Raw genomic sequence first — 16,934 nt, 5'->3', positions numbered from 1 at the left:
ACTTTGACAGACTCACCCAGCATGTGCAGTGGTGAAGCTATACAGAGATCACCTTTAAAACCCTCAGAAACTTTCCTCCTATTTTTTTAACAACTAGGACTTGAAATCAGATAAGACATACCTACCACTAATTCCTTCCTCCCTCCCTCCCTCCTTCCTTCCTCCCATTTCTCCTTCCTTCTTTCTTCTCTATCTCTCCCCCACCCTCATCCTCTTCTTCCTCTCCCTCTCTCTTTTTTCTATTTTCTTCCAGGAAAAAAAAAAAAAAAAAAAGCCTCATTACAAAGCTTTCAGTAAGTAAAGAGAACTTGGAAGGAGTCTTTAGTTCTTCACATAAAACAAACCTCAAGCATCATGTGGAAAAGTAAATGACAACTTTGCTTTTTAAAAATACTCTTAGTTTTCTGGCCAAAGAGAAAGGCTAATGTGTTACAGATTTGAGAATGCCCTTGGGCACTTCTCTCAGTTGGTAGTTGCGGAGGGGGCAAGTGGTAAAGGGTTTATCACACAATGCATTGAGACCAATGTCTACAAACACTCTCTGTCTTGCTAAAATGGCAGTGATAGCATTTGTGCCCTGGTACAGGAATTAAAGGTGTGCCGTGGAGGGGCGATGGGGTGGGGGTGGAGAGCTGGGAGCATCAGAAGAAGCTTCCATATTAAGCTTATGTGCCTGGAATGTTCAACAGCCTGACACTGCCATGTTGGCTCCTGCAGGCACTAATTACCACCCACTGTATTGATCACTATTTTATGTCTACTTTCCAAATTTATAAAATGTTCTTACAAAGAAAATTTAATAAGAAGGATGAAAGAAATGTCTACTATTAAAACCCCATTGGTCACTATACTTTAGTTGTCAAGTCCTAAAGTCTATAAACACTGGTGTAAAAAGTGAATTTTGAAGCCAGGAAATTTAGCACTTGTGTCCTTGAAAGGCTTATCTCTATTAAGTTTCCAGTTGACCAACCCAATCCTTTACTAAGATTATGTACCATATTTAGAGATAGAAAGTAGGGGAAAATTAATGGGTACTTCTCTGATTCATTCACTCATTCAACAAACATTTATTGAGTACCTACCTGCTTTATGCCAAGCTCTTATAGTCTGTTGAGACAGATCAAGGAAGTAGGTGTATCAATACTGGGAGTAGGGGAGACATATAGATTAGTAGTGCACTGACAACAAAATTCTGGTATATTTTTCTCACCTTTATAGATGTGCATAATTTTATATAATTATTACAATTAATTGTTAAGAAAGCAAAGTTTCAGCAGGTCAAAGCTCTTTAAGGAGGTAATAATAAATCACATTTTTTTTCTCACAGATTTCCGTATATGGTATGTTGGTTAGGAGGTCTAAAATTACTCCACAGAGAATGATTTTCACTAGATGTCTGGGACCAGAAGTATAATATTGGCTATTGTATGTTATGAAAAGCACCAGATACAAAAAGCAAAATAATGCAAAAAGTATTCCTTTTATTTAAAAATTGTACTTTTACATTTTCAATGCAGTATTACTTTGAATGTAATTTTATAGGGCTGATATCAAAAGTAAATGGAAAATAAATAGAAAGTAAAATGCCAATATTTTGTTTTGAATTCTTTAAGTCTTCATAAGTAAGGCTGGAAGCTACCACTTACTTATTGCCAGAGACTTTGTATGGGCTCTTTGATGACTTCTGCTAGTGATGCTTTCAGGAACTGTTCTTTAGTGTACCTTCCATATGCCTTCCATTTACTGAACCCTAAGCATCAAATTCCTCATGATAGCTTTATGAACATATTCATTGGAGAAAACGACACTTTTCAGTTTAAAAAGAGCACCCTGTCTCTTTATCTTCACAACATTCTTGCAAGGCAACAATCATATGATACCCTTTGACTTAGAACCAAGACCCTAGTGTCTGTCAATAAAAAGTGTCAAATACTTCCATGAACAGGTTCCTGGGCTTTTAGAATTCTTATCTTTGTTACAGATTTCTTCCCAATTATTTCAAAAATTGGAATTTTAAGAGTGATATATTTTCGTCTTTATCTACTAATGCACCACCTAAGTTGAGAAAACATAGGTCCAACTCCAACATAAAAACCGTAAGCTGATACACTGGGAACTGAAATGTACAATGCATTATTTCTAGTGCAAGCCCAACTTTAGAAAGAGTTGGGAAAGGAGGTGGGTGGAGAAACAAAGGGAGTTAACAGCTCAGGAAATTGGTTCATAAAAGTAAGATAGTTGACACATTCCGCTAAAAATGAAACGCTATGCAAGTGTTTCCCACACACTTAATCTGGTTTCACCTAAGATGCTGTCAGTGAAACAAGTCATGAAGTCAAAAATCTCAAAATCATATGATTCATAGGAGAAAAGGCAAGTCGTGGTGATTTTAAAGTTAGTGCGAGGCATGTTGGCATTCATACTTCCTGGGTTAAACTAATTGAAACAGGCTGAGACTCCATTTCATCGGGGAGGTAATCTCGGACTCTTCTCAGATCTCTCCCCATAAGCAGTTGCTCCTTATAATAATATCCTTTTTATTCTGGACTAACTGCTTGTCATTCTCCTTACCACCTAAGTTTTTCTGCTAAAATATCCATTAAATGAACTAAAATGCTTTGGTCAAATTCTTACCAAAGAGAAAGGAGACTAGTTCAAGAGCATGGACCTCTCAGAACAGCACAGAAAAGCAATGATTTTTCAGTTCATGATGGAAATCCTTTCCATTTTTATTGTTTTCATTAATACTTTAAGGAAAACACCTGTCAAAAGGTCTCATTTTTAAAAAAATTTCTCATGGATCTGGCAGAAAGAATCATCAGAATTCTCTTCAACTCATTCATTGACAACAGTATACGATATCTTTGTCTTCTACATAAACTGCTGCTGGAATATTTGAATAAATATTCTTATAAAAACATGTAAAGATTTTGCTGAATATGAAAGCCATAAAAGACCATTTATTATTTTCGTGTGAATTTATCTTTAAGCCACGGATTGTCCACACCATCTTTTATGTCATGAACCCTACTTTCAGTGTCCTTTATCAAAGAATGAGGTTCATGTTGGCTTATAAAAATCAGGAGTTGCAGTTTTGAAGGTCTTTTTGTCATAGCCAGAGTGAGACTTAATCTAAGAAGCCAAATAATGACACTTTTGGCTATTCCCCCTCTGTCATTTTCAGAGAAACTGAATTTTAGGCAAAATACCTAGTTCAATCCCTATAAAAGAAAAAAATGACTTCAAAATTTTAAAATGTGAGAACAGTATGCTTGAAAAACACAAAGTTTCAAAGCATTTGGAATGAGGCTTAGTTTTATAATTTGATTTCCTGGAATTAATTCATTTGTAAAGTATGTGGAAAATATTTATATGCTTATTTATATGTTTTCAAAGCAATCCACTCCTTTAACAAACTTTTTCCAACACATTAACAACTACAAACTGCAGGAGAATATGTTAGTAAATTACATAGTTCACCTTTCTCTTTTTGGAATTTATAGGATAATATATACAGTACTTGGGGGGAGGTTCAATCAAGTGACAGATGGACACCAATAATATTGCATAAAACATAAGCATAACCACCATCTAAATCTTTCACACGCAGGGAAAATATTGTCAGGCCAAATGGAAAGAAGTCAAAGTTGGTGTGATTCTAGTGCAAGATTTGAAGCAGGAGGTGAACCCAAAGGAGAAGAAGAAAAAGAAAATGAAAAGGATCAGGAAGAGGAAGAAGACCCATATACTTTTGCTGAGATTGATGACAGTGAATATGACATGATCTTGGCCAATACGAGTATCAAGAAAAAAACCGAAAGTCGTTCTTTTATTATGAACAGACCTCCTGCCCCGACACCTCGACCCACAAATATTCCTCCCAAAGAGGAAACTACACCTTATATAGCACAAGGTAATGTGTTTTGTTGTTGCTGTTAAGTGTGTGTGTGTGTGTGTGTGTGTGTGTGTGTGTGTGTGTTGGGTGTTTTGTCTTTTTTGGGTGGGATCTAAAATCTCAAAGATGAAAAGCGTCTTTTCGAGTCATTGGTAAATGACTGGAAACACACAAACCATGTTATGTGTAGAGCAATGCTGTTTCATGCTTCTTCCATAATTCTGCAAGAGGGAAGCCCAACTCCTCTGAATAATGTGCAACACAAGAAAAGAAGATAGGTACTTTACATTTTTGCCCCTAATTTTATTTAAGATAGCTTAAAAACCTGAACAGTTTTGAATACTAGAATCTTAGCTATGCAAACCCATTTGCTCTGCTCACTGCACTTCACTTCAGTGATTAAGACGCACATCATCCCCGATAGAATTTCTGCTTCCTTTTAGGCTGCAACTCTCTTTTCTCATTCTCTACTCAGTTAAATCTAAATTAAAAAACAAAAACAAAACTAACAAATCCCTAGAGCTTTTTTCTATGTATAGCCCCAGCAGGATGTACTGACTTGGCTGTTATTTCCTAGCCCCCTTGTATCCTCTGCTTTAGTGCACTCCATGAGTCCATAGTGTCTAAGACATGGCTTTTATTCATCGGTGTATCACATGCACATGCACTGAGTGCCTTTTGGGGGATATGATACCATCCTAGGAATTAGAATGTAATAAAATAATGTCTCCATCCTTGATGGATTCTAGGTGATAGCCCTGCAAATAAATATACAGTATAATTTGATGCCTTATTAGAGATTTTTGAACAAAATGTTTAAGATCAAATGAAATGTTTGGGTGATAACTAAAGTTCAGAGGCAGTGTATTATACATTCAAATAATCTAAACCAAGTACCCAAACAGAACATTTAAATATATACCACAAATCACTCCATATACTTAATACATTCCAAAAAAAACCAACCATTCCATTGCTTAAGCAATATTATAGAGTGATTTGTGTAAGAAAATTTAATGTTTTTTTAACCAGTATTCTATATACCTACTTAACAGTGATTTACTCCTAATAATGTTCAAGAAACTATTAAAAATAGAAAAAAATAACAAATTAATAAAGGTTTCAGCTAAATTAAAATGTCAGCTGGAACAATTATCTAGATTCTGAGGGCCAGGAAAAAGCTCTAATTAGAAATTCTTGGATTCTGTCATGGTTCTAGAATTTTACAATCAGCTCTCCATATTTCCGAGTTCTACATCTGAGGATCCAACCAACTGCACATTGAAAATATTCAATAAAAGCAAATTCCAGAAAGTACCACAAAGCAAAGCTTGAATTTCCCACCAGAGCAACTACTTACGTGGCATTTATATTGTAATTATGACTATTCACATAGCATTTACATTGTATTAGGTATTATAAGTAATCTAGAGATGATTTGCAGTATACAGGAGAATGTGCATAGGTTATATGCAGATACAGTACCATTTTATAAAAGAGACCTGAGCATCTGCAGATTTGGATATGGGGGTGTGGTCCTGAAACCAATTCCCTGAGGATACCAAGGGCCAGCTGTACCAGCTCTTTGACCAGGTCGCTAAATCCCAATAAGTATTTTTTGAAGAGAGAAGAGAAGTACATAGCTCAAAGAATTTTGTTACATTCTAAAAATGTTTGAAGTGGTACATCCTCTTCTGTATCCCAATCCTTAGAGAGTTCTCAAGACAAGTACAGACTCCCACATTGTGTTGCTCTACTTTTTACCATCTTCTCATCCTTCTATCAGCTGTCATATTCTTGTCTTTCATGAGTTCTTTCATGTTTTCTATTTGTTCTTTTTTTATACCATTCTTTTCTCTTTCTTTAGCTGTGTAATTCAATATCTGTGTCATGGCTTTTGCTTCATGTTTTGTTTTGATTTGGGTCTTTAAATTTCTGCAGTTTTTATTTTTCTTTAGTTCTCATATTGTCTCTGTTTTCTCTGTTTGTTGTTTGCTCTGGAATGTTTGATACCTCCATTAAATTTGATTAGTCTCAGTTATACTTTCATGTTTAAGAATGAAGCACCAAAAACCTGAATGAAAACTCTTATTTGCTAACTTGTGGACTACACTTTAGGGTAATGAGGTAACTACCTTTTTCACTGAATTACCCCAGAGTGTTAAAGTAGATCTAGTCTATGTTTTTCAATTTTTCTTGAATGAATGTCAGCTAAACTCCAATCTACATTTATATATCTGGTTGCCAGCACTCTGAGATGCAAATGTGAGAAGAAGACTGGGAAATTTCACCATTCAGAATGAACAATTTAACTTGCTCTCCCTGCGTTCAGTCCAGTGTATATAACTCCTTCCACTCACTGTGCCTTGTGTGCCTCAGAATTACTCCTCCTATTCAGTTTCTCTAAAAATAAATCCTCCATCATAGATGATTTCCTCACTTCATTGGAGAAGGAATTAGGGAGAATGATGCTTTAGACTGTCAGCCAATCCCCAAGTTAAGTAAGAAAAATGAAATAATTTTCCTCCTCCTTCATATTTTTATTAATTACAGAGCTTTATTGAGTACCAAATGATAAAGTCTGTAATATTAATTATATAAATCCCCTTTATAAAAGTGGTACACTTTGTCATTATACACTTTATACACATATACATACATAAAATTTCTTGAGTTTCTAAGAAATTTTAAAGACTATTTATGTCACCTACTCATCCCAAGCCCAACATTCTTCAACATTTATAAGAAATCTTTAATTCAATTACACATTCTAATTTGTTCTCGCAACATTTGTGTGATATACAGACAAGAACCTGTGTTGTGTGATTTTTTGTTTTGTTTTGTTTCTGTTTTGCACTTAAGTATCTAAAGCAGGCATGGTTATTTTCCCCATATCCCAAATCAGTAGCAAAAACTGAACTGTAAATGAGGTCACCAAAGTCCCTTTCCATTATTTCTTCCTTTCCTTCCCTGGAATATACTTGCTTGCCTCTTCCTTTTGTGCTATTGATTGCTTATCATTCTGTTCTCACATTAGGAAAACATTACCTCATCAGTGAATTCTTTCTTGGTGTTCTTTGCATTTCACAGGGTAAACATCTTTCATCATGCATCCCTTCTCTCTCTCTCTTTTTTTTTTTTTTTTTTTTTTTTGAGCTCAGGCAAATCTATTAAATAGAATATCCACCTTTTCCCAGAAATCCATCCATTCAATTAAAGAACATTAATTTGCCCCAATTCTTTCCAGAGCACAGAAGTGGTAGCAGAATGTTGGTACATCCAAGGTGTGTTAATGTAGCCAGAAAAGAAGGATGTGGAGTAGGGGGTGGAAGAAGAATACAGGATGCAGAATCCCAATGTACTATTTCAGAAACTCAAGAAAGTACTAGCAAAGCAACAAGGCAGATAAACCAGAGTGATACAGGAAAATCATATCGGCATTTGTGAGCTAATAGAATATATGTATATTATTGGTTTGTACCTCCAGTTCCTGGCACAGAGCTCCTGAAACCCTTGTAATTTCCTGGGTGATAGAAGTGGTTTTGTTATAATGAGGTGACTCTGATCGGGCTCCTGGATGACTTCTGGATGAGAGCTGGTACAGGAAAGTCCAGACAGTGATTAGAAGCTTGGAGTTTTCAGCCCTACTCCCATTTCTTGGGAAAGGAGAAGGGCTGAAAATGAAGTTAATGATTAAGCATGCCTATGTGAGGAAGCCTCCTTAAAATCTTGATATTAGGGATTTCCAAGAGCTTCCAGGTTGGCAAACACATCCACAGAGGGAAGGTGACACACCCAACTCCATGGGGACAGATCTCCTGCACTGGGGACCTTCTCAGACTTCACCCCATACATTGCTTCATCTGGCTGTTCATCTGTATCCTGGATCATATTCTTTAATAAACTGGGAAACATAAGTGTTTCCCTGAGTTCTGTGAGCTGTTCTAGCAAATTAATTGAACCTGAGGAGGGAGTTGTGAAAATCTCCAATTTGTGATGAAATCAAACGGAGGTTGTGGGTGGCCTGGAAATCTACCACTTGGCAAAGGCATTTGAAGGAGAGTGAAGCAGGCTTCTGGGACTGAGCTCTTACTCTGTGTGGTCTGACACTATGTCCAGGTAGATAGTCTCAGAATTGAATTAAATTGAGTTAAATTGTAAACCATCCAAATGGTGTTGTAAGATTGCTTGGTGGGAGAAAACCCACACACATTTGGTGTTCAGCAGTATCTGAAATGAAGGCTTGTGAGGGTGAAAGTAAAGGAGATACATAGAAAAGAAAGGTATGGGAGGAAGAGTGGTTTTCCCGATACTGCTTTGTGGGGAATATTCAGATTCAGCTGATACTATGTAAGCAAATACCTTCATATATCTGAGATTCAATTTCCTCATTGTAAAAGTTGGGAATGGAAATAATATCTACGTTGAGGGTGGTTGTAATCTTTAAGTGAGAAAATTAACATTTACCCAGTACAATATTTGGGTTGTGGTATATACTCAATAGACAACAATTAAAAGCAATTCTACTTTGTCCTTCCTTAGTTTCTGGGCAGGCAATGACTTTGATAAACTAATGTGAAATTCTAGAAAAAGTGTGTGCTTCCTGTATTCTGGAGAGTTAGTAGTCAAGGAGGCTATTAGAGATTAAATAGGGGTACAGGACAGGATATCCTTTCCTCCAAAGTTGGCTTAGCTCCTTATAATAATAATTATTAGGTAACTTTCATGACAATATTTAATTCATGCAATAATCCTGAATAGTTGACATTAATAGACTCAGTTTAGAGATAAGAAAACTTATGCTCAGTGGGTTTTTATCTCTTACCCATGATGATAAAACTAGTAAGGGAAAAGTATGGGATTTGGACCCAGATCAATCTGGCTACCATATTTGTACCCATGGCAGCACAATTTTCTTTACTGATATATTTATTCCTGGATCATTTGTTAATATTTATTTCTTCCTTCTAACCCATAAGATCCCTATAGGATGAGACCAGTCTTACTTGTTCTCGCCCATCAAAATTCGATCTGTTTTTGTATCTTTGGTGCCAAGCGGAGTGCTGAAATCATAGCAGAAACCATGAATATTTGAAGAATATTAATTGAATGACTACAAGGATGAATAAATGATAAAAGTGACAAGAAGCACATCAATATGTATAGAATAGGAGATTTTACTAACATTACAGAGGATAGTCAAAAGATTATATCAGTCTCCTAATTCTTAAATTTCTCCTCTTTTAAGCCATATGTCCAAAGCTCTACTAATTTGAAGAGAGGAGGCTATAATAATGGGATGAAGTTCTCGGTTATTCACTGATAATAACAGCTAAGCCTTCAAACTGCTTTCACACAGCATAACATATCAAAAAGAAGCTCTGTTTCCACCATTGCCACCATCCCCTGTCCCCAGAAATGTAACTTATTAATACAAAATTGAATCCATGGTTCATTTTATCAAGAAATATGTTTCCATTTTTTTAATTCCATTCTTGTTACACTAAACCTAATTCTATGTTAACAACCTCAAAAAGAATAACTCATTATTCTTAAAAGTTTTTGAAGTCTGTCTGCTTTTAAATATCGTATTCTCTCCATCTTTTTCTCCCCATAATATTGGAAAGGATCAGGTTCATTAAGCTTTAAGAATATAGAGGCATTAACATGGATTTACAGTCTTCCTTAGTGAAAGAATTCTTGATGTAAGACAAATCAAGGGAAAAAATGATCACTTTTTATGGTATAGATAAATTGGTAGTAAAACTACACCCATAAATCATGCAAGAGATGACTGCCTGTTGGGGAAAATTTGTCAACATCAATGGACAATTTCCCATTTTCCCCTCACAGTTAATAAAATCAAGATGCTTCTTTAGAGTCCATGTTGCTGATTTGGGTAGAATATAATTTCCCTTTCAATTTTCGATTGCTGCTGAGTTGCCCTTGGCATTTTACAGTGCAACAAAGTTGTATATGACCTTTTTGAGAGCTTCTCAGCTACTGGGTCCCCAAAATGTCAAGTACAACTCAGTTGCTCTCAGAAATTTTTCACTTGCAATTCACTTATACTTGAAATTGATCACATACAACTCAACTGAAATGCAAACAATAACAAAAAAAAGACCTCATAGAATCTCTTAGGAAAATTAATCCATACCTGTATAAATGTGACAGGGTGGAATGGTCTCTATCCACATTAGTGAAGAAATATGGTCAAATCATTAAAGTAGACCTTAAATCAAGTGCCTTGGGTTCTATTCTCTGATCTAGTGACCTTGTCCAAACCATTGGCTTTAAAACTTATGTGTGTATATATGTGTGTGTGTGTGTGTGTATACACACAGATGTATATATGTATGTATGTATACATATATACAGGTGGGCTCTAGATAGAGGGACATATTTATCATTTGTTTGTAAGCCCATGTCCCTGTCTTGACCTGTGATTCTCTGCTTCCCTCCTTTCCCTGATAGGGTACTAGAACAGTTCTGCAAAGGAGCAGTTGTTCTGACCTGTGCTCATGCTGGGAATGCCGGTCTTCTTCCCCTTAACATATGGTGCTCCTACAGTCTTTGTGAAATTTGTTTTTCAGTGAGAAGTTCAAATGGCCTAAAATAGTAGTTCTTAACCAGTTGATGATTCGCCTCTCAGGAGACTTTAGCGACATTTGGCAATGTTTAGAGACATTTTTGATTGTCATGACTAACTAAGACAGTAATAATGGCATCTATGCTAGACCACGAAACAAATCTCAACAGGTTTAAGAAGATAGAAATTATATCAAGCATTTTTCTCAACCATAACAGTATGAAACTAAAAATCAATTATGGGGAAAAATGGGAAAAACACAAACATGTGGAGACTAAGCAACATGCTACTAAAAAAACATTGGGTCAATGAAGAAATTAAAGACAAAGTCAGAAAATACCTTGAGACAAATGAAAATAAAAACACAAATTTCCTAAATCTGTGGGATGCAGCAAAAGCAGTTCTAAGAGGGAAGTTGATAGCAATACAGGTCCATCTCAAGAAACAAGAAAATCTCATATAATTAAGAGCCCTGTCTTTTTGAAATTTTCAATCTGCATTTCTGTGGTTTGAGTCTTATTAGCAGAACTCATACTTGATGTTTGTTCAAAGTGAGCCTGACAAGATCCTACTGACTACTTCTTAGGATAGCAACATTTCCTGATGTAAGAAAAAAAAGACCAGATAAATTACTTTTGGTAATCACCAAGCATGAGCCAAAAGGTGAACTCATCAGAGTTTCTAGAGCATGGTAGTGAATTTCTAACAATCCAAACCACTTGTCTTTGAAATAAAAAGAAATCATAGGGGGGAGTTCCTGTCTTGGCGCAGCAGAAATGAATCCGTCTAGGAACCATGAGGTTGTGGGTTCGATCCCTGGCTTTGCTCAGTGGGTTAAGGATCCTGCATTACCATGAGCTGTGGTGTAGGATACAGGTGTGGCTCAGATCTGGCATTGCTGTGGCTCTGGCATAGGCCAGCAGCAACAGCTCCGATTAGACCCCTAGCCTGGGAACCTCCACGTGCTGCAGGTGCAACCCTAAAAAGACAAAAAGACAAAAAGACAAAAAAAAAAGAAATTATAAGGATGTTACTGGATTAATATCTCTACTAAATCATTTTTTATTGAATACAAGTGTTAAGTGAAGTCAAGCAGTGAGGCCACATGAAATAGTAATGGGAGGAGATGTGCCCCCAGCCCAGTTTCTGAAAGCAATAAATGTTAAATAAATATTACCTGGCTGGTAACAAGAAGAAGAAAGACCTGCCTGCCCAGTGGTAAGAGTGGAGACTTTGCTAATAAACTTATTACAGTGGCCTCAAGCTCTAATTGCACAGAATTCCATAAACCAACTGTTCTCTCTTTTTTCTGACTGTCCCAACTTCCTGGATAAGAAACATTTCTGGAATAGAAATATTCTTATTTGCATCAAAAAAGATAAATATGCAAATAAAAACAGTTTGTATTCTACTCTAATAAAAATTAAGTTCCTTAGGAATAGAAAAAGTAATTTATAGTCAGATTTCCTGGTTTGGGAGAGCATTTTTATGGGAACACATCTATCAGACAAAGTTTCCATTACAAATTGGAAAGAAAATTACTGTTTTCTCCTTAGGAAACCGAAGCATTCATTGGTATTTCCATTGAATTAAAATTTGTATGTTATTTTCCTTCATGCAGATAGATGCTTTCCAACTACCCATCTCCACCAATCTCCAGAGTAAGTTGTAACCACAGCCATAACCTCATGTGTTGGCTGACCGTTTATACATCCCTCTCCACCTCCGACCAAAAAAAAAAAAAAAAAGTCTCAACTCCTGACTATATGTCTGCCAGGCAGTAAACTACATTCAGGTGAAGACCTTCATGTTATATCACTGATGTAACTATTTTTATTTGTAGCCATCCCATCCCCAGCCTGCCTATTCAAATGTGATGATGTATGTTTGATAAATTTGTTGAAATTGGTAACCTAACTGTTGCTAACAGAAGGAAATGGTGCTTTTAAGCTGACTGGAGTGCTCAATCTATCTTGGTCCATTTGCAAAGAGGATACATCTCTTCTCTGAGCTTCAATTTGATTAGTCAGTATGACTACTTTCTAGGGTTAGGACATTCTATTCCCTGCCTTTGCTGGCTAGACAAAAGGTTGTTTACATTGCTTTCCTTTACCTCACTCTGTCTTTCTGTAATTAACATTCATAGGGTGAAAACTGGGGGAACAAGGTAGGGAGAGCAAGGTTACAGAGATCGCATTATGACCCTTGCCCTTCCTGATTAATTTTTTCATCTCGGTCCTCTCTCATCAGCAGGCACTAATGACACATGCGAACTTTGCCTAAAATAATACACCAAAATAGAAGACAGTATCGAAACTGCCTAAAATAATACACCAAAATAGAAGACAGTATTGAAACTGACCAGGTCTTCTTTACCTTTGCATCTTAGGGTCCTGCCTGACACTTAGCTACATTGTTAGCAGTCTAATGAGTTTGCTGAATGAATAATAAACATACCACTGATACATTTACAGCATCATTCCCTGAGAATCTAGAGTTCAATACAGATCTGTATATTTTATATCAAATCCCTAGTTTCAAGAATGATCAGTGACGGGTGTATAGCTCTAAACAACATTTCATTGTACACTTCTAATGGGCATGGAACATCAAGGGGTTGTGGTTTATAATTCATACCTTTATGAATGCATTTGGCTATTGCACAGACTTTCCATTACCTTAGCCACTTATAAAATAATTCCAAATAAGCTTTATCAGATTTTTCAAAGAAGGGCAGGTCTAGAAGAATCTGTTTGCTTGAAATAGGCCACTAATGAGGTTGACATGAAGAATGTTCTTGCAGAAGCAACCTGGGAAGACAAATAGTGCAAGTGAATTCGTTATATTTCACCTTCTCTTGCTTCTCTGTTCTTCTGATAGTTCTGCTTTGCTTAACATTTTGAATATTTAATACTATGCTAATTTTTCCCATTCAATGTCATTTCTAGTCTAGAGAAAATTTTACAAAAGTCTTTCCACCAATATTTAAAATAAATAGGGGTGGTTTGGAGACATTTGCATTGTTTGAGATTATTTTCAACCTCAAAAAATTGTTTTTCTTTCCTTATGGACTTTTTTTTAATGTCTAAAGGTAGTGGCAGCTACTAATAATACATTCATTATTCCTTCTCCTCACACTCCAATTTTAGGTAGGGAAGAAAAAAATAATATTTCATTAGGGCAAAGAGTCATTAAAATTGACATGTGTCATAATTGCCTTGATAGCATAATTTGAACGTTGACACAATGAAATATGGTCAAAAATAATATTCTCCAAGAATTCAAGTGCATAGAAACAGGACTATCTCTGTATATTAATAAAAAAAAAAAAAACTGACATTGGTCTGTGATTAAACTTTCTAGTGTTTCTGTTAGTCTAAGCCCCCAGTAAAAAATAATCTATTCTTGAAAACAGAACATTCTATTTAAATTCATATGCATTTAAAAATTTATTCGGGCACCATTTGGTCTGAAATGTCTTAGGAAAAAGGAATTGGTAGCATCTTAGATGCAAGAACTGAGTAAGGCACTAGAGTTCATCTTACTTAAGCCTCAACTTTATTGGCAAAGAAATAAAGGCCCAGAGGAGAAAGCCATTTTCCCGTGTCATATAAGTTGTTAATATTAAGACAAAACTATCGGCTTTTACTGTGCCAAGTTGATTAGCATTCCAGCATATAGATTTTTTTCACTTACTGTGTATTTAAAACAGACTCTCCTCTTACCACAAATCCCGTTGTATAAAAATATACACTTTCGTATATAAATCTGATTCTCCCTATATCATAGATTTTATAGTTAACTCTTGTAAAGGTTGTGTGGGTGAAATGATAAATATCAAATGTATAAAGCTTTTTAGAACAAAGATTTTGTTGGTAGAAGCAATTTTAAATGTTTCAGCTAATATTTACTGTAAAAAGAAAGATGAACAAATTGTGGAATATTTTATCTGTATATTCTTTTCCCAAGATTAATGAGTAGGTGTCCCTGGTATGCATGTTTCATCAGTGGTCATTTTGATGAGCTAGGTCTTCAAGAAACTAGTAATGTAGACCCCTTTCCAAGATTACCTCATATTCAAAAACACATCTTAACTCTCATAGCAATAAGAAAAGAGTGTCTTTGGCAATATGTCAATTGCTAATTCAGTCTTTTAAGGAGATGAAGCTTGTCTGTAGGTGGAAGGAGGGAAATGGTTGTGGTGGGTGTAGCTGGAGGTGAGTTTGGAAGTAATTTCAAGGGAGGTTTTAAGGTAGAGAGCATCTATGTGCTATGGGACATGATTTAGTGCAAATCCTGCTCTTAAAGAATTCTGTTCTGAATCAGCACTTTCATCTTCATCCTACTCAGAGCATCCTATTCTCCCACACCAGTACTCCACCCATCCCAGGCTGTTCCAGCTACAAATGCTGGTGAAATGTCAACAATAAATAAATATACTGCTGCTATAACTTCTCCATCTAGAAACTGAGAGTGTTTACCTGTTTAACATTTACCGTATTTCACAAAATCTAGACATGTTTTGTCAACAAAATATATTTCAATAAAATATATGATGTAAAGTGATTTTTAAAATAAATGAATGCCAAAAAGCTAGGAAAAAAATAATCCTATTTCCCAGTACGCCTTAGCTCCAAGATTCATCAAAGTTCTTAAAACTTAATCAATTAATGTACTTTTTATTGGGAGAATTTGTTTTCTGAATTTATCTTTGGATTCAGATTATTTCCTATATTAATTATGCCAGATTACAGCTTTTTTGTCTGAGACAGTCTCAGTAATTATCTTAACAATATTGGAGAAAAAGCACAGAGTGTCTGCATGTTATTAAAATTTCAAAAGTGTTTTATTTTTTTCAAGACTTTTAGAACTGGCCAGTGGAAAAAAAAAATCAAGCACCACTTATAAAAATGCTGTTATTATCCTAAAATATATGCACACACCATGTATCTATCACTGTATTTTATTTTAGAAAAAAAAAAAGTAAGCCACCAACCCAGAACTTGCCAGTAAATTATATTTAGCATGTTTTCCAAAGTCTAACTTGGAGCAGAAAATTGATTTTCAACCAGAAATGTTATTTCATGTGTATAATGTCTCTTAAACACGTCATACTTTGAAAATATATTTGCTTCTCCTGTTTGAGGGAGGACAAGTAGTGCCCTTTCTCTTGACAATATCAAATTATATATGCTTAATAAATAATTATTGATTTGATATGCTTTAGGGTACTTTATTAAAGTTGCAAAGAAAATGTTATCTAGATTAATCACAGATACAATCTTTTCTTTATTGATTTACAATGTTCTGTCAAGTTTTACTGTAGAGCAAAGTGACACATTCATACATATATACACATTCTTTTTCTCACATTATCCTCCATCATGTACCAACACAAGTGTCTAGATAGTTCCCAACACAAGTGTCTAGATAGTTCTAGATAGTGGTATATATCAGGACCTCGTTGCTTATCCACTCCAAATGCAATAGTTTGCATCTACTAACCACAAACTCCCAGTCCATCCCACTCCCTCCCACTCCCCCTTACCAACCATAAGTCTGTTCTCCATGTCCATGAGTTTGTTTCTTTTCTGTAAATAGGTTCATTTGTGCCATATATATGATCTTGATATTAGATTCATTTAAAGAACTTTAAAACCGAAGACAGGGATCCAAAGTAACTGCTGCAATGCATCTTCCAGTCAAAGTAGTCAAGTACCATCCAGCTGGAACATTCTCACTCCTACGTTGCCTCAGCCAGATTATCCCAGGAAATCCTGGGGAGCTGCTGTGGAACCAGAGACACAAGCATGTTGGAAATGCCCTAAGGTTCTATTTAATCCCCCCTCATAGCTTCTTCTTTATCTTAATTTTTTTTTCTTTTGAAGGAACATACTTATTTTATAATTTCTTTTGGATTGTTTTATTACATCTAGTTCTTGGCATGCTACCTTTGTCTCTTTGTGGCTTGTTTCCTCATGTGACTTGTTATTCTTTTTTTAAAAAATTGAAGTATAGTTTAGGTACAGTATTCTGTAAGTTACAGGTGTACAATGTAGTGCTTCGCGGTTTTTAAAGATTATACTCCATTTATAGTCATTATAAAATATTGGCTATATCCCTGGGTTGTACCATATATCCTCAGTTAGGAAAAAGAAGAGGCAGCAGTGCTGTGAAGAACTAAGTAGTAGATTGAAGTTCAAGGCTTGAAAGTCCAACTCACATCCCCACTGACAATAGTTCTGGGAAATTGCAAAATTACGTAGCCCTTTTACATATTAGTTATTTCCACCTCCCTCATCTGTAAACATATGAGATTGAACTAAGTCTCCAAGACCTTTTCCAGTTCTCAAACCCAACAATTTAGACTACCCATAAAAAATGAATGGAACTCTAGGATGTTCAGTTTCTGAAGTCAAGCTGTCAAGGCTATAGACTTTTTCATTA

At 35.6% G+C, this 16,934-nt stretch overlaps 1 protein-coding gene and 1 long non-coding RNA gene across 7 annotated transcripts in view; one reads left to right on the top strand and one right to left on the bottom strand.

Moving 5' to 3' along the window:
- BANK1 (B cell scaffold protein with ankyrin repeats 1) overlaps positions 1–16,934 on the top strand; it is a 546,413-nt gene that overhangs the window by 497,095 nt on the left and 32,384 nt on the right. For all 6 annotated transcript variants that reach the window (XR_014813316.1, XR_014813317.1, XM_084973318.1 and 3 more), the window contains one exon: positions 3,611–3,913. Coding sequence is in view for 4 of the 6 variants with exons in the window: in XM_084973318.1 (XP_084829444.1) it covers positions 3,611–3,913 (303 nt within the window). In the remaining 2 variants the exon portion in view is untranslated. The remainder of the gene's footprint in view (positions 1–3,610; positions 3,914–16,934) is intronic.
- LOC146401030 (uncharacterized) lies at positions 10,636–16,275 on the bottom strand. Its single transcript, XR_014813320.1, has 2 exons — positions 16,040–16,275; positions 10,636–13,297 (listed from the first exon to the last, which is right to left on the bottom strand). It is a non-coding gene; the product is annotated as an uncharacterized LOC146401030 (long non-coding RNA).

Source organism: Sus scrofa, chromosome 8 (genome assembly GCF_054392235.1).
Source record: "Sus scrofa isolate SSC_HxYL_T2T_F1_AM1 chromosome 8, Sscrofa_HxYL_maternal_Yorkshire_Landrace_v2.0, whole genome shotgun sequence".
In the NCBI taxonomy this organism is placed as follows: Eukaryota; Metazoa; Chordata; class Mammalia; order Artiodactyla; family Suidae; genus Sus; species Sus scrofa.
The sequence above is the reverse complement of the archived record's forward strand: the minus strand, read 5'-3'. Positions and strand labels throughout refer to the sequence as shown.